The sequence below is a fragment of the Corvus hawaiiensis genome, chromosome 4, assembly GCF_020740725.1.
Source record: "Corvus hawaiiensis isolate bCorHaw1 chromosome 4, bCorHaw1.pri.cur, whole genome shotgun sequence".
NCBI lineage: Eukaryota > Metazoa > Chordata > Aves > Passeriformes > Corvidae > Corvus > Corvus hawaiiensis.
Window position 1 is genome coordinate 55,606,712 of NC_063216.1, and position 22,831 is coordinate 55,629,542.

A 22,831-nucleotide genomic window follows, 5' to 3' on the forward strand; every position below is an offset into this window, starting at 1 on the left:
TAACATTCTGACTATTTGGATATGAAGAAATATGATTGCAAGGCTGGTAACTCATCTGGCCGAGATTGGCTCAACTGGCCAGAGCATGGTGCTGATAACACCAAGGTTGTGGGTTCAGTCCTCGTATGGGCCATTCACTTCAAAGTTGGACTTGAAGACCCTTGTGGGTGGGTCCCTTCCAATTCAGAATATCTGGTGACCTGTGAATGTCAGCTCTTTTAATGCTAAGGTGTGCAAGTTAATCCAGTTTCAGGACTATTTCATTGTATCTGCAGAAAATGGTGTCTCTAGAAAACAATTTATTGCAGTCAGATAAAACATCGGGATTGGCCTCCAAAAGACCCATATCAAGGGAACACAGAAGGCCTGGTAAGGGAACACAGACCACAGATTATGCCCTGGCTAAGATTAATTGAGCTCAGAAGCTCTCTTGATGTTCAAAAACACAAGGACCAAAAAAGAAAAGGGAACAAAATGTAACAACAGAGAAAACATAATTTTCCAAAGAATGAAAACTAAGCAGGACATAATCTCATCTTTGCATTTAATAGGGATGGTAGCACCCACAAACAATAATATAAATTTCTCAAAAGAAGATGACAGTGGACTTACTATATCTACCAGTAATATTCATCTTACCTTCCCACTCTGAAACTACTCTGAAGTTACTGAAGTTTGTTTGCATAAATAACATAGCAAGATGACTGTATATTTCAACAAATAGTTAGGTCAAAAATAGGAACTGATAACCTTTTAAAAAAATGCTGTTATTCACAAACTTTGGTAGTACCATGTGTTTTCAGTATTTCTGCCCCTGAGAGCTTTGACATTAGAGCAACCAGCAATTTTACATCAAGAATTTTAAAAGTGGTGCTTTTGCGAACTTACTGAATGATATTAATTGAGGGGAAACAACAAACCCAGTTTTTATTTCTCTTCATGTCTGATGGAAATAACTTATAATGTCAATGTAATGTCAAAAATACTTGGCCTAGGGATATGGCTTCATGTAAAAGCCAAAACTAAATGCAAATACATCCATTGTTTTAATAAATCTTTAGCTTCTATTAAGACACATGAAAGAAACTTGGTATGGTAGTCTAGCAACTTTCCTAGGAATTATGTCAGGTTTTTTCTTGTAATAAACACTAGTTTATTATTATTAACTAGCACTAGTTCTTAGGATCCACTCAGAAATTCAGATTTTGGAGAAACTCAAGACACCTTTCCTATCGTAACATAAAACTCATTTCACCTACCTTTTGTGCTGTTGTTTTATTTGGGTTAGTACCACTTGCTGAAAATACAGGAATGTTCTTAGAGTTACTGAACATCAATAACTCATCCTTAGAATCTGCAATCTAAACAAAGATAAGAAAATGGTGATTTTTTTAGTTATTCACAGAGATTATGTTTCAATTTGCCAATTTTTTATTTTATTTTCATGGTTTCTGTGCAATGCAACGCATAAATATCCAAAGAACTATTAAAATATCTCTTCTTTACTCCTGAGTGCATTTTTAGAAGATAGGAGATAGAGATTTCGTATTAACTATTATCAGAGGAAGATTAAACATACCAGAGTAACACTGTTCAGTGGAGCTTAAGTGCAGTTTCCCATTAAATTTTACCCAGCCCCCAGGGACATCAGAGAAAGGAATAATCATTTTCTCTTCCTCCTGCCCTGTTTCTTCCCTAGTATTTTTCCTTCCCTTTTCCTATTTTTCCTGATCAGGAAATAACCGCTAGAGCTGCTGTCCTCACTGAAAACTAGGTATTTTATCCTGGGGCAAGCTGATCCAATTCAATTCTGCAACTGCAAAAGCACTCAACCCCAACCCAGTGGAGGCAGCAGGAACATATTTGAGTGAAAGGGCAAGTTAAAGAGCAGAAGTAATTATTCCATTTGCAGCCTGAAATTACATCACACAAAGAAAGCATGCAACAGCACCCTTACTTCTGCAAGGCTCTACTAGGCAGCTGGGGAATTAACAACAGAAATTTCAGCCAAGGATGGTTCCACCCATGGTGAGGAAACTGAACAAAAGACATGACATCTATCTCCTTCCTTATCTAACCCCAATTTCCTTGAATTGTCATCAACAAGCAATTACACTTTGCATGTTATTAACCACAATTTTAAGTTGGTTACCATTTCTTTAAGCACACCCCATTCTTTTAAGGATAGCTACGATAAATCCCTGCTAACTGACTAGTGATTAGCCTGCCAGCTTGGTGCATGTGACTCATGCATGTACTGTAAATACTTTAAGAAAAACAACCCAAAACAAAACACTGTAATAAAGAGTTTCAATAAATAGGTTGAAAAATCTTCCCAAACACAGTATTTCTTTTTTTAATAAAAACTTGGTTGTCTTCTAAGGATAAACAGAATACTTAATAAAGCAAAACTAATGGAACTGCTGTTCAGGGAAGTCCTAGAGGCTGTCATGCACAGCCTAACTGGACAATAGCCTAAGACTGACTCTATCCATGTTTCAAAAGATATGGAACAGCTGCTCCAGTGTGAACACAGCCTGCTGTCACAGCCATCCACTTCAGCTGTGCTAGGAAGAAAGATGAAAAAGAATAAATAGGCTTCAGCCCCAGGGAAAGCTGCATGGTATTGGTATAAAAGGAAAAATGAGAGAGATCCACAGTTCCACACTCTGAACACACACAACAGTTTCCCAGTGGGAGCAATGACAGCATGAAACACAACAAGGGAATGGTAATGCAGGAACGGCTGTTCTCAGAGAAGTGGTCACAGCACCAGCCTGCCAGAGTTCAAGAAGTGTTTGGACAATGCTCTCGGGCACATGGTGGGACTCTTGGTGTGATCCTGTGCAGAGCCAGGTGCTGGATTCAACGATCCTTGTTTGTCCCTTCCAACTCAGGCTATCCTATGATTTTATGAACTTAGAAATTTGATCCTCCACTGCAAAAACCTCTACAAGAAAAATTGGTGAAGTTGTAATTTAAAATAGTATATGTTAAACTAGAACACTTACCCTCAAATGTGTAATTTATTAGTTGACTTTGGCTTTTCCCAAATAATTGAGTAATTTTCTTCAGTTCAAGCAGGGCTTGTAAATTAAAAATTTATTTTAAACACATAACAAACAACTGAATATGGTAATGTAGTAAATTATTTAAAAGCCTTGTGTTTACCTTGCTTATATCAGGCTCAGATTTGCTGGAACACATACTTTGAAGTTCCTGCACAAGATCTACTTCATCATCAGAACCAACAGACAGCCTTTGCTCCAGATTTAATGTTCTCATATGATCTTTCTCTGAAGATCTTAAAGCACCCAAACAAACAATCAGAGAGGACATTTAAATTATTATACAGAATTTTAAAATAAATATTATAAACACCTCAAAAATAGTATTTTTTTTCCAAATGACCTTTACTACCACAAACAAAACCAAAATGACATCTGATGAACTGACAGCAGTAGTTGTCAATAATTATCTCATAATAGATCTTTCTATACAAATTATTCTCTCTATTCTGAAAATCTAACGAAGGATTCCTCTGTCTAATATTTTCAAAGACTCCCCTCTTTTTAAGATGCAGCAATCAATTTTATTCCACTCTACTCTTTGGAAGTAATTCCAAAACCTTAAAAAAACCTTTGGCATATCGGAAGCATAAATATTCTATTTTCTCTGCGCCTGTGAATAAGGTAGAACCGAGGTTTCAGATTGAAATAAAGTCTCAAATGCAGTTCCCTCTAGCTAATTCATACACTTTCTCAGGGCAACTCTATCATTTGGACTAAAGTGCATGTACTGTACCATCTTGAATTGCCATTCAGCAAGCTGAAATAGCCAGAGGAGTTTTTAAAATATAATGCCAGTTGATAAAAGCATACGGTCAAGTTTTCAAGGTAGAGTAAGTGTTACATAATAGTCTTAAATCATAGACTATTCTGTAACATTAAAAGACATGCAGTACTGCAAGGTTTGAAATAAAGAAATGGATTCTAAAATTATATCAAAGTATATAAATTTTATTTCCTCTCAGGAATGAAAATTAAAAATACTTCCTTTCTGCAGATACGGGATCAAAATATTACCAAAAAACCCTATTAATCCATTCATTATAGTGTGCTGCTTTGCAACAGAATGCTATCACCTTTATTTTTGGCAAAGTGTCACAAAAAACAGAAATTAAAACTTACTTTGTGGAGAGAGAAGCTCTTTTCTTACAGTTTGGTTGCAACACGGTCTTAGATTTTATACCTGCACAAAAGAGAAGTTGACTTGTTAGTGTGTTACCATGTATACTGATTTCTTTATTCTAAAATCTGTGATAAACAGGGATAATGTGTTCCCATTTACTAACTAATTATGTCAATAGAGTCTGTCAAAGATCAGAATACATCCCTTGAAAGTGTTCAGTGTAGCATTCGAAACTGCTAAAGTGGCAAATAGGGCATGAGCTGCCTAAGCTTTTCTGAAAGAGAGAACATGAGGTTTCTGTGTTAGGCAGTTGAACCACCTTTACTGGTTCTCCCCAAGAGAAATTGCTTGTCAACAAGGAAATATTTAAATTTGCTTCATGGAGGTAAAATCAAACAATTTACCTTTACCTGGAAACAGGAACAGCATTTGATTCTGACAGTCCAAAATAGAAGACTACTAAAATTAATTGATTATTCAATTTTTAACTTATATTCACAGATATTAACTGGATTCCAAAAACATTCTCAGGTACAAGATACAACATCAACCATCCTACTTCAGGTTATGTTCATTATTTCTTAAATCCTCTGAGTGGGATTAGAGAAGTTCACAACTCAGAGAACTGGCAATCAGGACACTAGAGATGCAGTCAGAAAAAGCAGACTTCTTTCTGAACAAGGGCTGAAGAAATGAATAGCTCATTTTAGTGCTGCAAAGTAGCAGGCATCAAGCATTTTGGTCTTTTGTATATGCGGTAATTGAGGCTAGAATCTTACTGTTCCTAAAGTGTATGTGTGTGTGTGTGTGTAAGCTGCCTTCTCCCTCTTCCTACATCTTCCCTCTGAAGTAGTTACTTTCTTTTCAGAAAGCAAATACTTTGATTTTTTTCCCTGGAAGTTTTTTTCTGTTCAATATTGTATTTAGTTACAATATTACTAAGTTTTCCATCTAGAAATATGTATCCCTTAGAAGAATTACATTGCTTTCCAATATATCCAGTCATTATCTCTGTGTAACAAACTGCTCGTTATATGACTTATAATATTGAGGTGAAAAGATTTTTCAAAAGTGTCAGCCACAAATATAACATCCACATTTATACACGTGCACAGACCCAGTCATATAAAGCCTTCTTTATCAAGAAACATGCTGAAGATGATGTGGAAACTTCTTGAAAACCTTACAGTATTTGTGACTACATAAAATTCTCTACATTTATTTTTTGCAATTAAAGTGAAAATCAAATCAAAATCTTCAATTTAAACCCAAAGATCTCCTTCTTCTACTGCAAGACTTCTAGATTACTCAATTTTTCTAGTAAGACTGAACAAGGGATGCATGATCTGGGGAGGAATATATTAATTTATTTTTACCTGGATTCACTCAGTAATATTTACAGTAGTGAAGTTATAAAGTAACTGTAAGGAAACTCAAAAAAGTCTGTATACTGTAAATTTGGAGCAAATCTAAGGAGTACCAATAAAGTAATGAAGCTTCCTCTCATCTGGTATGGGTGAAGAGACTCATATGGTGTCATTCCACACAGTCAGAGGTGGAACCACTGCTTATAATTCCACCATCTGAGCCAACCTCATTATCAAACAGAAAGGGCATTAGAACAACCAAAATTAGTTAGGACCCCTCACAGTCACAAAGAAGTAATTTTGGGGGGAAAAAAGTAGACAGTTTTTTACTGGTGAACATAAATACAAGTGTCATTTAATTGACAAATTTTAATTCATGATGTAGGAGAAACATGTGATTCGCATCTACACAGTTTAACCCCCCACAACTTTCAGAACTGAAAATAAAAAGATTTACCTTCAGTATTTGTCTCCTGCTTATTCCATGACTGGGAGGACAAATGGCCTGACTTTTTGCGAGGACTTGTACTCACTTTTCTCCAAGAAGCATTCTCACCTCTTTTCTTACTACAATTTTTGTAGCTCGAAGCCACAGACAAAGGAAAATTTCCTCCCTTAAAATCTGCTATATAATTATCTAGCTCTGAAACAAAAGTAGAACAGTGTTAAGAAGAATTGACTGTTGCAAATGGTTCTTCTTGGAGTACTTTATACAACTACTTAGTTTAATGGCTGTAAATGCTTTTAACCCCACCACCTCCCTTCAGAACTACAGTTATGTTTTGTAGACATTTTAGAAATGGAAGGAAGCAGTTAAAAGCCCCATAAAAGCAACATACAACTACTTGGCTTTCAGACAGTTCACTCTTACCTGGTCTGGGTAGAGGACAGCCATGCAAAACAGCTTTATTTAGCAAGATACTGAGAGCAGCCTTAACAACAGCCTGTTGCCCTTGGCTAGGATTTTTTTTGGCTACTGCTTGTCCTGGTATAGATGGTCTTTTCACAGAGGCTCTGGAGAGTATAGATTCTTGTACTCTGGGAGCTATCACAGCATTCCATAGCTTGGACATCCACCTGTAGTGCAAAACCAATTCTTTAACTTCAAAAACAATTATCAAAACCTGTGATTTTATACTTTGGTAAAGTATCAGATTTTGTATTTTCAAGAAGCACCCCATTTCAGAGAGGGACTGATTTTATTTAAGGTAGGGTTTACTTGTTTGTTTTATACTAAACTATTTGATCTACATTTTTTTAGGTTGCCTTGACAAACTTACCACCTGATGCTTTTTCTCCTTCAGATATGGACTATAAAACATTCTTTTCATTTTAAGGCTAAAGAAATGCCCCAGAAAGATGAATGTTCATATATATATATATATAAATTATTTTAAAAAGTGCATGGAGAAACTTCCATGCTTGCAGGTGTTCATTCCTAGCCTATTTGCTGCCAGCATGGGAAAAAGGAGGTATTCACTTATGGTTGCACTCCTTTCAGTACTCTTCAATTTCCAAACTTGTCCAGTTTACAAGACATTTCTATTTATACATCTGCCTTGCTCTCACTCTCCTTTTGTTTATTTGATCTATGGTGAACTGTGTTTCCAGGATGCTGTGGATTTTCCAGATTGTCTGGTTTAAAGACTGGGTCTGATTTTGATTCAAAAATTTGATTAAAAGGGACATGAGTCTTCTGTGACTTTTGCTTTTCTAAGAGAGAAGCATTACATTGTATTAGCAAAGAAGTGAAAAATTTGTGTTAGGGAAAAAATAAAGTTATTTCTTGTAACTTAGGAGTTCTCTGGGGATAAAGGCTAGAAATTTCAGACTTAAGGTTCAGCTCACATCTACAACATACACTGAGACAATCTTTTTTAGACCAACTCCAACTCTTTTTGTTTATTCTTATACTCTCTTACAAGAGGAAGATGATAAGATTGAGTCAGACAGTTTGCATTAAAGGTCTGTAAGAAATTATAGGCTATCATGCTGTGTTCAGCTTTGCAGAAATCTATTCAGAAAATGTGAAGGCTAAAATGTCTGCTTGACTTAAATGGACCATTTTGCTGGCTACATTGATGCACTGAAGCCATCTTATTACCTAAAATATTATGACGACTTTTTTGGGGGGGGAAGAGGGTTTCCATTTCTTTTTTAAATTTAGAATGCATGAATTATTTGAAAGGTGTATTTTTGATCAGTTGTGAAGCATAAGATTGCGCTTTTATGATCTATAAATGCTCAAAGTACTTGCATAAGCTTGATAAACATTACTTAGAAAAATAATTAGTATAGTTGTTAAAATACAATGTAAAATGTGTATTGGAGATGTTCCTTGAAGCTTCCTTAGCATAATGTTGTAGATATTATTCCATAGAGTTACAGTCTGCTTCTGCTAGCTAAGCTACTAAAATAAACAATTGCTAGTATTTTAGTCATAAAGAACTATCTTTTCAATTTCTGCCTATGTAAGCTTTCAACATTTTCCAATACTGCCAGTATAAATGGTCAGAAATGAACACTGCAAAAATAGAATTAATTGAGGCCATTCTAATCTAACAGTTAACAACTGATGGGGATGCTCTATAAACAAAACTCCAACCTGGTATTTAAATTCAGTTTTAAGTTTGTGCTCATCTTGATGAAGTCCCCCATTCTTTGATATAGCTGATACTTAGGAAAGGTGTAACACACCCCTGCCTCGATAAAGGGCTGCAAAGTGAAAGTCGTTCCTGTTGGAACATCATCTTCAATTCCCTAAACCTAAACCAAGAAAAAGCGTAGTTAAAATTTTCTTCATTTATTCACTCTACTCACCAAAACAGGTGAAGATACATGGAACACACAGCAGGAAAACTATTTCCTGTCACATGTTCTCTCTGCCTTCCCTTCCCTTCTGCTGCTGCTTCTTCCTCTTCTCTCATGCTAATACTGAGCCCAGAGTGAACCCAGTTTGTAGATAGCTGTCTGCTGTCCTAATGAATTGGACTGACTCAGAGAAGCTTTACTAAATGCAAAAAGCAGCAGAATAGCACAGTGGACAGGAAGGGCAAGAGGACAGGAGTAGTTAATTGGATTGAAATAACAGCAACCAGTGAGCTGTTAATTAAAAGCTATTTAATACATGACCACAATCTCAGCCATCATGCTGCTAAACTAAAAGTGCCCAGTAAGAGCTCACTGGGGCTGTGCTTTCAAATTGTTTATTAGTGGATGAAAACTACATTAAAATGAGAAGTTTGATGGCATATGGGTACAATAAAGGACATTTTAGGGTTGTACTCAAAATAAAGCATTGTGAAACCAGTCCGAGTTACACTGAGGAGAAATCCAAACTCAGGAATGTATAACTAAGATATCTAAAGAATAGTTTTTCTGTCCTCTAATAATGCCACTGCAATAAATACATGATTAAAACATTTCAGAGGACATGATTCAAGAGGAAGATGGAAGATAGATGCATGGTATGTTTTATTCCTTTATTTCCCAGCATGCATAAAATTTCAAGTCAATGTTACAGCCACATTTAGACTTTGATAATTACTCTGAAGATTATCTAATCTGTACTTTCAGAGAATAAAAAGGATAATGAACAAGCAAAATGTATGAAGATCTGCAGACAGAACATGAAATGAGACAACCTCTGCACATGTTAAGCAAAGGCCCCTGGAAGAAGGGTCAGAAGAAACTAGTACAAGGGAAGGGACAGAAGTGGTGACCTGCCCTGTGAGAAGAGTTATGTCACATTTCCAAATGGTATACTTTGAATTCTGAGTAAGTCTGAATCTTAATTAGGGGCTCATTAAATTTCTGATATAGCCAAACAACATCTTAGTGTGAAATTCGTATCATTTAAAATTCTATAACTATTTCTTCTATCATTTGCTAGCATTTGGAGTTGGAATGTGATTGGATGTTTATGCAATTGTAGGCAAGAAAAGCCAAAATTTCCATAATTTAAAAAAATTTTTTATGTTACTGGCCAGCTAGCCATATGTATAACTAAACGTATATACCTGCCCTACTCACTAAGATAATATATCTCTAAACTATATGTATGTTTTAAAATTATACCACATATTTTAAAAAGTGAGAAATCATTCTCCAAACACAACTTCAAAAGGAGACTTTACCAACTTTTCAAGCTCAGAATTCTTGAATCTTTAAACCTCTGTGTCAGAAAATAAATGAAAGATCGCAAGAAGACTGACTTTCGCACAGTAATAGACACCCATTGCCCACTTGCGTCCTTCAGAAGTGCCCTTCTAGTAATTAAATAGCCAACAGAAGTTTAAAACTTTCAGCAACTTCTATTGAAATACTTTTCTAAGGTCGCTGAGTCAGCAGGGTTTTGGGAGAAACACAACTACTACATTTGTGACAAGTATCTAGTTGGCACTGAACAGCATCAAATAGGAAACAAAATTCTTACTTGACTGTTGCTTGGCTGTGCCCTGGAACCACAGGACAAGAGAAGAAATGCTTTGGTCCCATAAGTGCTTCAGGTGCTCCTAGACGTGATAAGCAAGAGTTCAGCTGGTGCCAGACAACAAGAATCCAGTCTATGACCTTGCATACAGGATCACATGGAGGAGGTACTTTGCCTCTGAACTGCAGGGAGAAAAGATGTTTGACATGGCATAAGACCAGAGCTGCAAACACTTTCCTTGAAACCCCAGGAAGGCTTGGGGTTTTTTTATTGCATGTGTTGCTATCGAAAAATCAGGAACAGTCAAAACCAGGTCAAACCCTTTTACAGAATATATTGACATCTTGCTATATTAAAACTTATTTTCCCAACTACACTTCAAAAGATATATCCTTATCAATAAACTGACATACTTTTACTTTCTTGTGGGAAACCAAAACAGAAATTTTGGTAGCAGTGCTTTTTCTACAGTGTTTAGGATTACAAGAGATACCTACCATATACAATGCAATGTATATGATACAAATAAGGCATATGAAAAAATGCCCAATCACACTGAACAGGAATATCTGATCCAGACATATTCTCAGTGGATTTTCATATTGATTTTAGATCTAGTAGCAATGAAGGAAAGATGTATCCCTCCAAGACTTGTGTTTTTAGTATGCCTTGTTAAGAGCAAATTATGTAGTGCCAGAAAAATCTCCTGTTTCCTCTGATTTAAAATTACAGTCTTCATCATCCTAATCCTAGGATTATCCTCTGTAACATTTTAAATTAAAGGAAGCATTAAAAGATGCACCAGGGTTAGTAATTGACAGCACTGAAGCCAGAGCCTCTTGACAGAGTCTATGGGTGAACTTAATGTAGAAAAATATTTAAACTGTTCCCATATATCCTAATAGTTCAAACTAAGGGGAAAAGAGCTTTTCACCTGAAAATATGAATATTAAGGCACAAACAGAGCAATGAACTTTGAAATAGTCTATGGTTCTAACAGTAAATGTGCTTCTACTTTGATTTAGATTTTTATAACAGATTAATCTTTCTACTATTTTTGACTTTGAAATCCACTATTTTCAGTCCCATACCAACTGGCATTTGAGTTTACATGTGGCACATGTATGTATTTCAAAAAATGTGCTACCACACTGGGCATTTCAATATTTAATTAGGGAAGACACATGGCTTTTTTCTCCAAATAGCCACCATCTGCATATATGCTTCAGAAAAAATAAACTTAATGAGATTACTACCAAATTCTGTTCAACTTCAATCAGAGGTAGGAGCCTATTACATGGTCAAATTCTAACTGATGAGACTAAGGATTTCTTTCAAGCCTAAAAAAATAGCCATGTGTTATGTGATGCTGCAAGTTCTTGTATCCAAACCAGTTTGGCAGAGTCTGTCTGATGCAGCATTTGACTATGAGCAAGTCCTAACTGAAAAAACATAATCTAAGAAAAGTAGTCTATTAAAAGTTCCATAGATTACAGATGATTCCTTTTTTTTCTATTCTGTATTCCTGTTCTTGCAATTAAAGAATACTTTGGAATGTTTCTAAATTTCCTCATTATCCTGGCTGAAATGTTCAATTACCACACATTTCCTCTTCAGGATCTCTTTGAATCAGTAAGCTTTTATAGATGAGAACTGTGGCAAAGGGTACAGGAGATGACATCCGCAAGGATAACCAAGATACATCCAGCTGAACACTCAGAACTGACAGTAGGTCTGTTATTCCACAACAGGACTCTTTATTACTGACAGTTTTTTCTATTCCTAGAACAATCTCCCTTTTTAAGCCTGCTAAAAACTGCTGCCAAGATTATTTTCCTTTGCAGCTGTTTTGATTAAACACCCTCTGCCAATGTCTAACACTGCCTGACTGTCAGTAATAGCTGCTATCACGCTCAAATGGTATTCCAAGTAACTTTCAAAAGTCCACAATTCTTCTTTTGCCTGTATCTTTCTTTTCATTTCCCATCTTCATTTATTTACTAGTATTAAAACAGACTTCCCATCCTTATTCTCTTTTGGACTTTTGTTCTAGCTTCAGCAGACCTATTGGCTCAAAACAACTTTTCTAATTGTATAATTTGCCTGTCCTTTGATTTGAAAATCATGGAAAATATTTTTTCTGCTTAAAACTTAAACAAAACACATATATGACTATCTTATTTCAGATATTGAGAATAAATTATTTGAAAAAGAGATTTTATGTCTGTTTAACTGATTCTTACTACCATTCTCAGGTAGAAGTTGAAAAAAATTACTGAAGGATGTTTCATGAGGGGACAGGCAAGTAGCCACAGGATCATTATTTGCAACCAACCAATAGTTTATGCCAATCAGTCATGGCCATATACCTTTCTATGAATCCAAGCACAACATTTCCAGATACACAGCCTGTATCTTCCTAGAAACGAGTGCTTTTTTCCCGAAACAACTTAAGTTATCTGCTCTGCTTTTGGCATTACCATTGTACATATTTCACAGAGCTGGTGATGAATGCAACTGCTGAAGCTGATTTGAGTTCTTACCTTGTTTATAACTTTCCTCCTTAAAATCCTCTGAAGCAAGCCTCGCATTGGCTCCCCATCCCACCTAAGTTGAACCCAACGGAAATGCTGCTGAACCAGCAGGTCAGAGCCATGAAGATGGCACTTTGCGATGGTCCCCAGTAAAAAGCAGTTCTCATGAAAGTAAAAAGCACCAGAAACTCCATTTGCTAAAAAGGAATCATAAAACACTTAACTGAAATACTCACAGACTTGACATGATTCATGCAAAAGCACGAAGCAGTGACATAACTAGAAAGGAAAAAAAACCCACAAACCACCACCAATTAGCTTAAAAACATGCTATCTTTGTTAAGGACAACTGTTCACAATAGTATACAAAAACTGAAAAAATTACATTTTTCTCCTGTTCCCTGTTTGTTGTATATTACAATAAAACTGTACTGTAGTAAAATCATTTCTGCAACCCAAGTTCTTTAAATACCTCTTTGAATAGTGCAGGGATTTTCTGAACTTCGATTCTCAAGAGGTGCTAGAAAATCTCCTAGTAATTCAGACAAAGCAGCTCTCTCCAGATTTTCTAAAATCACAATTGTTGTCTTGTTTACAGGAGGATGTTTCACTGGGATCAGACAAGCTGAAAGAGAAAAATCCCATTAATGTCTACTTAGGAAAATTTACTTCTATTTATGCATACAGAATTTACTGCTACTGATGCAACGAAGGATTTTTAAAAAGTTTTTTTCCTTTTTAACTTGTTTATAGGAGCAAACAGACTGGATAATAAGTTTAAAATTGAAAGCATAAAATCAAACAATAGAAAGAATATCATACTGTATATTAAGAAAAAAAATGAAAGCTATGATTAAAATAAATTCCTGAAATGGCTATAATAGGATCTTCATAGATAGGAAAGATTTCAGTACACTGAATATAAATACAACAGAAAAGATAGCAAGGACCTCTTTAAACATTTCTTTCATTTGCTGTAATACATCTTAGACTTTCAACATGTACTCTTTATACCATGTAATGATAAAAGGTTTAAGAATAGTCCGTGTTTATAAGAAACTTTATCATTCTATGAGATAGTAGCAAACGAATAAGTAATCTTCTCTTCAAAACTTCCTTCAGTATCTTTAAGAAACACTAAAATAATCAGAGCTAATATGAGGCAAACCCAGTAGCACCTGAATCTAATAGGCATTAAAATGACATCTATTCATTTTTTTCACATTTTAAATACTTTCCTTTAATTTTCCTGATTTTAACATCTTATTGCTTAAAAAAGACACAGCTTTACAAGTGTTCTTGTAACACTAAATCCCAGGTGAATGTTTCTGTAATACATATATAAAACAAAACACTTATCTTGATTATACTGTGCCCTGCATTGTTTAAAAACCATTTGAAGGTGGTACTAACAATGGTCATTAAGGAAATTGACATGTAATAAGACAAAACTTACAGCAACTGACTGTATCTGAAAATTGCTATTTATTTGCAGTTTTCTGACTATTACTGCCCTGTTTTACTAAAAGGCTACAGCTTGAGAGGAAGGAGGACAGGTACCCTCTCTGTGTCTGATGGATTAATTTAGAGGAGAAGTGCTCTCTTAGGAAAGGAGATGCAGCAAAACAATAGGGAAAGAAGCAGGCAGAAAAATGACACTCAACCAGCAGCACCATGCTGAAATGCAAAACCAGACTATTTAAAAGAGTGTGTTGCTGACACAGAGTAAAGCATCCAAAAGTAGCAGCTTTCCTAAGAGACAGTGGCCAGTAAACAAACCAAACTATGAGTGACATTCTCGCCTCCAGGCCAAACACCAAAGCCTAGCTGACTTCTGACTAAATGGTCTCCTCTCCCACCAGTGTGATGGCACTGAAAATGGCATGTGGGAATAATCACTGGCACAAACTATCCTGCGAACTGTGACCAGGATTTCCACAGAGAAAAAACTGCCATAGACTGAACTTACACCAGGCAGTACATGAACAAACAGAACAGAACACTGCACGGCATTGTACAACCTGATAGGATGGCTCTGCTCGTGAGCACAGACCATAGACCTTCAGCTCTGATTCAGAAGATCTGAACTAGAGCAATCAACTTTTAAAGGATCACAAACAAAGGGAAAAAAAAGAATGAGACAGAAATAAATAATAAAAACTATTAATTTTACTTAAGTGGCATGATCTTTTGACAGAGCTCCTTACTGGGAGTTCTGTCACACTCAGCTCTACCTCAGTTTAGACTTGTATCATTTGGCCCCAAGCACCTGAAAAACTATGGGTTCCATTAAAACATGCCATCCACTATGCAAAATGTTTTTATGTATTTCTTTACTTTGCACCATTAAAAATTTTCCTACAAATCACCAAAATTAGTCCTGCTGAAATAACCTTACCATTACTGATGAACAGTTCTGCAAGGTGCTCCTTGGAGAAACCAGCATCCACTTCAACTTTAACAATCTCACATGTAGATCCTGCAGCCACTTGCTTTTGCTGTGTTGAAAATGTATGTATTTGGTGAAATAGTGAAAACTCTGATTTATGGACTAATTTACTTGATATGTTTGTGCAAATACCTTCATGCAGGCCGCTATCTGATATGCTATATAATCTTGCAAACTTCCTTCTGGACCATGGAAAATGACATTACGGTATTGTTCAACCTACAGACAGATAAATATAAATATTTATTTCATAAATTATTCTTGGAAGTTCAGACTTAGATTTTTTTTTTTTAACCTAAATGACACAATCAGCACCTAAAACACAGAATTCTTTGATTTGCACTACTGGAGTTGATTATCCTTACTATATTCGTTTCAAAGTAGACAATATTTGCATACAATATCTTGGAAATATGTTGATAAATTTATATCCTAACTTGTAAAACTACATAGCAAGCTATTTTGTTATAAAAAACTTTAGAACCTAAAAAATTTATTTGGGAAGAGTAAGTTTAGTAGTCACAAATATTTTCTTGATTTTGAATTATAATATATATCAGAATGATGCCAAAATCATCAGTTTAAGTCACTGCTAATTTAAGGACTGAGGACTTACTGAGGACTTTATTTGCAGTAGAAATGGGATCATGTTATCAGTATGGTAGAACAAAAAATTTTTTTAATCTTAACTCTATTTTACCTCTAAAAGGTCAGTAAGGGAATACAGTCATATCTCTGTGCAATATTCCTGAATACAGCAGAAACCTGTGGCATGTTCTCCTGACAACATAAAATACTGTCCAAGGACACAGCAGAAATCAAGCAGATTCTAAAATAATTCTGATTCGATGCAATGTTAAAAGAAATGATCTATGAAAGTTCTCTCATATTATTCAATTATCCTTACATTTTGAGGTATTAAATAAAGTGTGTTACAGGAGATTTCTATATAAGCTATTCAAATCTCAAATAATTGCTTACATGAATGTTATTCTAATTTACTTTATCCTCAAAAAGTGAAATGAAATAACTTGGGAAAGCAATAAGATACCACAGAGCTTTTAATATATTTTTAAGCAATTCAGTTAATCAGATAGCACCTATTTAAAGAAGAAAGCTAAAGCCCTCACAAGGCTAAAGTTAAAGGGTAAATTTAGGGGGAACTTTAATTTAAAATAACAACTTTCATCCTATTTCATTTTTTAGAAGTCTTGATGTTCTTTCACAGAGCAAAAAACTGATTTTAGTCAAGACTGTTACAGAAATATTTTGACAAACAATTAGCATGTAGAGACAAGCTAGCTTACTACTGACCAGGCGGAGGTAATTTTGAAGTGTCTGAAGATGGATCATGGATGCATAAGTCACACTGTTTAGACAGCCTTCTTGAGGTCCTTGAAATGAGATATACAAATAACTTTCCTAAATCTCTCATGTTTTACATGCATGTATGACTGATACATACGATTTTCATGCAGTATTCTACAGCGACCTTTTAAAATTAGAGGCTACGCAAATTAAAATGCTGAATAAAGGAAAGGCATTTATCCAGCACCATTCGATTCATGGATATCCATGACATAAGCAATATATATATTATTATATGACTGAAAAATGCAGTAGGACTTTCGTGTGCCAGCATATTTTCTAAATGTTGTAGACACTTTAAAATCTAGTCAATTAATTGGATATGATATTTCTGAGAATCAAGCAACACTGAAGAACAAAAACAGTAGCAAATGACTCTCAAATTATGTATTTCATATGGAGTGTCTTAACATTCAAAACTGAAACATTATGACTTGAAAATTACCAAACAAAAACACTGTGATATGCTCAGCTCTATTGTTCTTCAAAAAATCCCATGGTGGCTGGGAAAAAATCTGACCTGTTGACCATGAGACGTTTCCTGTTAAAAAGAACAAATAAAAGAGAGAGATATTCCTTTTATGTGTATGAAGTGTCCTACACTCAAGCATATTCACTTACTTACAAAAATTACGTGCATACACTGACAAATTTGACAAACAAACCAGTCCCATGTATGAGATGTACTAAATCATGCTATTATTTGATATATGACTGAAGATACAAGTATTTTCTACCAGTTGAGATACAAGTTAAACAGCTAGCCTGCTCTTAACATCTTTACACAGAAAATAGAGTAAAACAGAATAATTTGCCCAGTCTACTGTGACTAGGGTTCAGTTTTGCTGAAGGGAAGGTGGAGGAAGGAAGGAGATTTAAGATGAATTACAAGGATTTTCAGAAACCTATACAACTGTTACTAAGACCACAACATTTTGGCCGATTTCGCATAATTTTGAAGATTTCTCTTTTTTACCTTGCTAAGTGAAGCTACATAAAACAGCAGTTCTGTTTACCTATGCTGATTTACAGTCTGTATTTACTGTATATTCTGCATGTACTGTAAAGAAGCAATACAGGCTTTGAATTGTTTTTGCAGGATCACAGAACATCCTGAGTTGGAAGGGACTCACAAGGATCATTAAAGTCGAACTCCTGGCTCTGCATAGGACATCCCAAGAGTCACACCATGGGCCTGAGAGCATTGTCCAAACGCTTCTTGAACTCTGACAGGTTTGGTGCTGTGACCACTTCCCTGGGGAGCCTGTTCCAGTGTCCAACCACTCTCTGGGTGAAGAACCGTTTTCTAATATCCAACCTAAACCTTCCCTGACACAACTTCAGGCCATTCCCTCAGGTCCTGTCACTGATCATTACAGAGAAGAGATCAGTGTCTGCCCTTCCTCTTCCCCTCATGAGGACGTTGTAACTGCAATGAGGTCTCCCCTCAGTCTCCTCTTCTCCAGGCTGAACAGACCAAGTGCCCTCAGTCACTCCTCATACGGCTTCCCCTCAGGGCCCTTCACCATCCTCATCCCTCTCCTTTGGATGCTCCTGAATTGCTTTTTCTTGTATTGTGACATCCAAAACTGCACACAGCACTCAGGGTGAGAATTTAGTTTCATCTGAGATACTGATTTCTCCTCTGGAGTACTAGAAGTACTAAAAGACTAATTAACATAGGGCCTCATGATTCCCAATATTATATTAAAGTGCATAATTAATTGTGCCATACACACAGCTAAAAGTAAGGAATGCTTTCATACCAGCACTGTTCAAAGTTTCATAGCTAGTATTGGTTTTCTTAGTCTAAGCTTTAAAAGATGCAGTAATTCAAAGATATTTTTATCTTATTTAGAAGATTTCACAAATTCGAGAACACCCCCAAGTTTTGCTTTTTTCATTAACACCAGTATTGATACCTAGTTTGACAGAAGATATACTGCTTGCACTGAGGCCAATGTTGGATTCTGCAGCACTATTAAATGACAGGTCTTCTAGGCTCCTCCATCCATCAGAAGTGATTGCTTGGAAATGGTTTGTCACTGCCTGACTCACTGCTTTTGAAAAATCCTCCCATGACATCTGCTTGCGGATATTTAAAGCACATATTGTATCAAATTCCTCTGTACCACAGTGGACTGGTTCAATGCCACTGACTGAAATCCTTACAGGTACACTAAGAGCATCTGTTGAAAAACAAAACAGCAACAATGAGAAAAACTGTAAAATTCAATTTAAAATAATCCCATCATTATAAACCAATAACATCTAATATTACAAAAGAAAGCTACAAAATAACTCCTTCTACGGAGAAGCAAATGGTAAAGAACAGCACAGGTCACCACCACAGAATCAGAGCAGTGCTGAAAATACCAAGGTATTTTTTTTACAAAAAAAGTTCAGTATTATTATGCTTAAATAACAGGAAGCAAGACAAAATTTACTTAATCTTGTATTTCCTCTTTACAGACTAATTACTTATAAATTAAGACAGATGGTAGGCAGTGTCTTAATTTTTCAGTTTATTGTGTTTGTGCACATTTTCTTTATCAATGGAGAAAATAATTTTCTGGAACTAGTGCACAAGTGAAAAGCACAGCTGAGCCAAAAATCTTTACGTAAAAAGCTAAGAGCTAAGGCAAAAAATGCCGTTGAAAGGGTATATTTGATTTGCTATAGAGTATTTTGACAAAATGTTAAAAAGGGAAATTTACATGCATATTTTATGAATATGAACTATGAAGTATTTTAAATCTTGCTCTTTGGAATACAATTCAACAGAAGCAGCAGTCTCTGGAGATCATTTAGATGACTAAAAATGAAAAGGAAGCTGTCTTCTAATTTTCATGCCAAACAATACCTTTCAGAAATTATCCCTGAAATTTAAAAAGTACGCCATAAAAAACCCCCCATATCAGCTCATTATGAAGTCTTGCAACATGATCTTTGTTTCCCTTTTGTGTTCAGAAGCCAGATCATCAGCTGATACAAACTAATGAAGTTTTTCTGATGTCAGAAAAGCTCTGATTTAAACCCACTAGCCCACCATAGGGAAAAGATAACTCAGAGGCATCCTTCAGATGTGGAATTGTGAGAAATGTATCAAAGGCTTGCCCTTCTGATGTCTGGACCTCAGGGAAATGAGCACAGACTGTAAGGAGTACAGAGGGTTCTCCACAAGGAAACAGGCCCCTAGGACAGAGGTACAGTATATGCCAAAACTTCAGTGCATGTGACCTCTGGCAATCCTGGCCCCCAGTCTTTCAGATCTGTCAGAGCACATCCTCCTGTCCTACAGGGGAAACTTCACTTGAGTGGGAGGAAGGTAAAGCATGGTACATACACACCTTACCCAAAAACACGGTCTTGGCTTAAGGTGTACAGAAGAAGAGAAAGGGAGGCCAAAGATTCTGACCTGATAAAAGCCGTTGGATTCACAACAAGCATGACCAGAGACACTAAGACTGATGGAAATAATACAAGCATTTATTTAACAGGCTACAGATTCAGCCATCAGAAATGTGCTTCAGTCTGATAAAGAAGATGACCATGGAGGAGTTTCTAATAGAAAGTGAGCTGTGTTCCCCTCTGAACCTGCAGTAAAATGATAAGAACCAGGATTTAAAATAGCTGAAGAGGAAAATCAGAAGCAGCAGACAGAGAACATCCTTAATTTGTTGATAATCAGTGAACTTAACTACCCACATCCCTATATCCCACAAGACAAACACCAAAAAAAGGTGAAAAAATAGAAAGCATACAAATCTACAAATGCCATACACAGCTAGATGTATTAGAAATACAGAGATATTTCTCTGTATATATATATAGAGCTATAGCTAGATTTATACAAAACTAGTGAGAGGATTAATTAAGTTCTGTCTCAAGAAATACACAGATCAGCCTGCTCTACTGAATTTTGAGAAAACTTACAGAGAAGGAAGAAAATGACAGGTTTCAACAGAAGAGCAATCTTCTTACAGAAGTTACTGATGCTGGAGAAAAGTTCTTTGATGTTGTCTCTAAGACATATTTGAAGAATCAAACAAAAAATCCCCTCAATGATAACTAAGTGACAAAATAAACTATGCTCTAAAAAGAGATTCAGATATATGACTAGATGATCATCTTAGCCTGAGGAAATTTGACAGCTACCCACCACTACGTGACTGTTTCTGCAAGAATTTGAAGAAAATATAAGAGGAGGGCAATAGCTTTTGAAAAAGTAATTACTAACATTAAATTCAGAAATTTTAAGAGAATATGGATGTTTGCACATTTACAATATGTACCATCTTTTTGAATGGTTTAGAAACAAAGACATGAGGAATTGAATAACCTCCACCAAAATTTTATCATATGCTTTTGCAAAATTTGGAGAATAGAAACTTGCTAGTAATTTAATGTTGTGGTGCCAAAAAAAGCGACAACTACCCTTTTCATATTTCTCATTTTTGCCCCACAAGTTCTTTACTAAAAACATTTTTATGTAGTGCTGATAGCATTTACTTACTTAAGTTTTCTAGGAGATGTTTGCAATCATCAGTAGCAACATCATGCAATGTTCGATTACACTTATCTTTTCTCTCAGCCTCTAGTCCACCATGGCTACAAAGGATTTCTAGACAGTTCTGCAAAGGTAGGAACTGTATTATTTACTTGTCCATTTGCTGCATTAAAGAGTTCTACCAACACACAGTTAGATTCCTAATTGAAATTCTTACACATACATTTCCAAAGACAACCAGCTACAGAGTTTCTATAGAATCCAAATGATGTTTCTCACAGAGTTGAAAACCAGGAGTAAAAATATTTCACAGCAGACTTGAAAGTCTCAGTGATTATGAAAAAGCAGAACACACAGAGCCAGGGTTCTACTGTCTCTAAGCATCAAATGCTGATCAGCTGAATTAAGAAATTCTTACATCTGGCCACTAGTTTAGGTACTGATAAGGAGACAGAAACCCAGCTATTATCCTGGTTTAAACATCTTGGCCTCAATGTTCAAGCAACACTAAATAAGCAACTCTAAAGCTTAATACAGACTAATAAATGAATCTATTTAGGCAACAATCCATAAAACCAGTTTTCACTTTGCAATTCACCAAGTAGGAGCTTCCATCATGACTGACACTGAGTGGGACACAGAAAAAGAATCATTTTAAAAGCACCTTGCAAGCTCTTATTTGGCAGAATTTTTGCAAGCAGAAACCTGGAATTCTGCAAGAATAGTAAGAATGCAGTGATATAAAATTGTATTTTTATTAAGTCAGAGCACAGACATCTTGTGGATGCCAACAACATGATGCCCTCTAAAAAACGTCACATGCTCAACAAAAGGAAAAATCATTAAAAGTAGAAACAACCTACTAGCATATAAATTTGGATTGGCAGAATCATACTGTAACATGAAAAAATACTCACTATATAGATCCTCCCAAATTAGTGTGGGACAAAAAAAAGTTCTCATAAAATTATATGCAAATATTGATTAATCAGCAATCAGGAAAAGGATCAAGTCCTTGTCTCTAATGACCATCATTCTGCAACAATACAGGTGGCCTTCATGAAAGCTTTGCCTCAGTTATGCTTTTAAAGACACATCCACATTGGAAAAAAGAGAAACCAACAGAAATTACACTAGTTAATACTGTATTGATAACATCTGGGGTTAACCATAGCAGGGAAACCAAACCTTAAAAACACAGAGAAGCAGCTATTGAGTATTTTGATGCAGAACAGTGCCTAGTTGCAGGTTTGCATAGTGTTACCTGTTTTGTAGCTGTTCTACAGAAACTTTTGTCAGTATATCTGACACCCTGAGACCTTTCATAAATACAGCAGTCATTCAAGGTATATCTGCCTGTGAGGTGAAATTTCACCAGGCTGTAGTTACAGCACCTCCAAGTACTTTAAAAAAAAAAAAGATTAGTTCACTAAGTTTGCCAGAAGGAAATCAAGCAGAAAAAACCCACATTTTCTTGCCAGGTTAGTTTGTTAACACTATCTCTCAAACGGGAGCAATGAAGAGCAGAACAGCAGAAGGCTGAGGACTGAACTGTGAGGCTGAAAATGGGAAGTAAAGCAGAAAGAAGTGGGACAGAACAAAGAAATCAAGCTTATTTCCTTAGTAAAATGAGGATTTTTGTTGTCTCTTCTGCCTATGAAATAACAGCTAAGATGTCCTAGCAGAATTAATCTGTAAAGAATGGCACCTACCCATCTCAAAACAAAAGGATGCAAGTGTCAGCGCTGCTTAAATGCAGCTATCATGCACTGAAATGAATGACATGCAGTGTACGTAATGGATTAGAGAATGAAGCTGAAGTGTTAACAGTACTTGGAGATGGCTATTAAGCTTTTTTAGCTTCTAAGTATCCCAAACATATATCAAGTCAATAAATGCATTAAATCAAATACAATTTTATACAGTCTCTCCAACAGCAAAAGCAGGAGTCTGACTGCCAGCTCTATACTGCATTCATCA

General features: G+C 35.8%; 1 protein-coding gene across 1 annotated transcript in view; it reads right to left on the minus strand.

The window, feature by feature from the left end:
- The window catches only part of CTTNBP2 (cortactin binding protein 2), an 81,642-nt gene that overhangs the window by 4,036 nt on the left and 54,775 nt on the right, over nucleotides 1-22,831 (minus strand). The window contains 14 exon segments of the mRNA XM_048300200.1: nucleotides 1,260-1,361; nucleotides 3,172-3,304; nucleotides 4,191-4,251; nucleotides 6,016-6,201; nucleotides 6,430-6,635; nucleotides 9,994-10,172; nucleotides 12,534-12,721; nucleotides 12,997-13,149; nucleotides 14,923-15,022; nucleotides 15,106-15,192; nucleotides 16,288-16,367; nucleotides 16,787-16,882; nucleotides 18,264-18,530; nucleotides 20,858-20,975. Of these exon segments, the coding sequence (XP_048156157.1) occupies nucleotides 1,260-1,361; nucleotides 3,172-3,304; nucleotides 4,191-4,251; nucleotides 6,016-6,201; nucleotides 6,430-6,635; nucleotides 9,994-10,172; nucleotides 12,534-12,721; nucleotides 12,997-13,149; nucleotides 14,923-15,022; nucleotides 15,106-15,192; nucleotides 16,288-16,367; nucleotides 16,787-16,882; nucleotides 18,264-18,530; nucleotides 20,858-20,975 (1,956 nt within the window).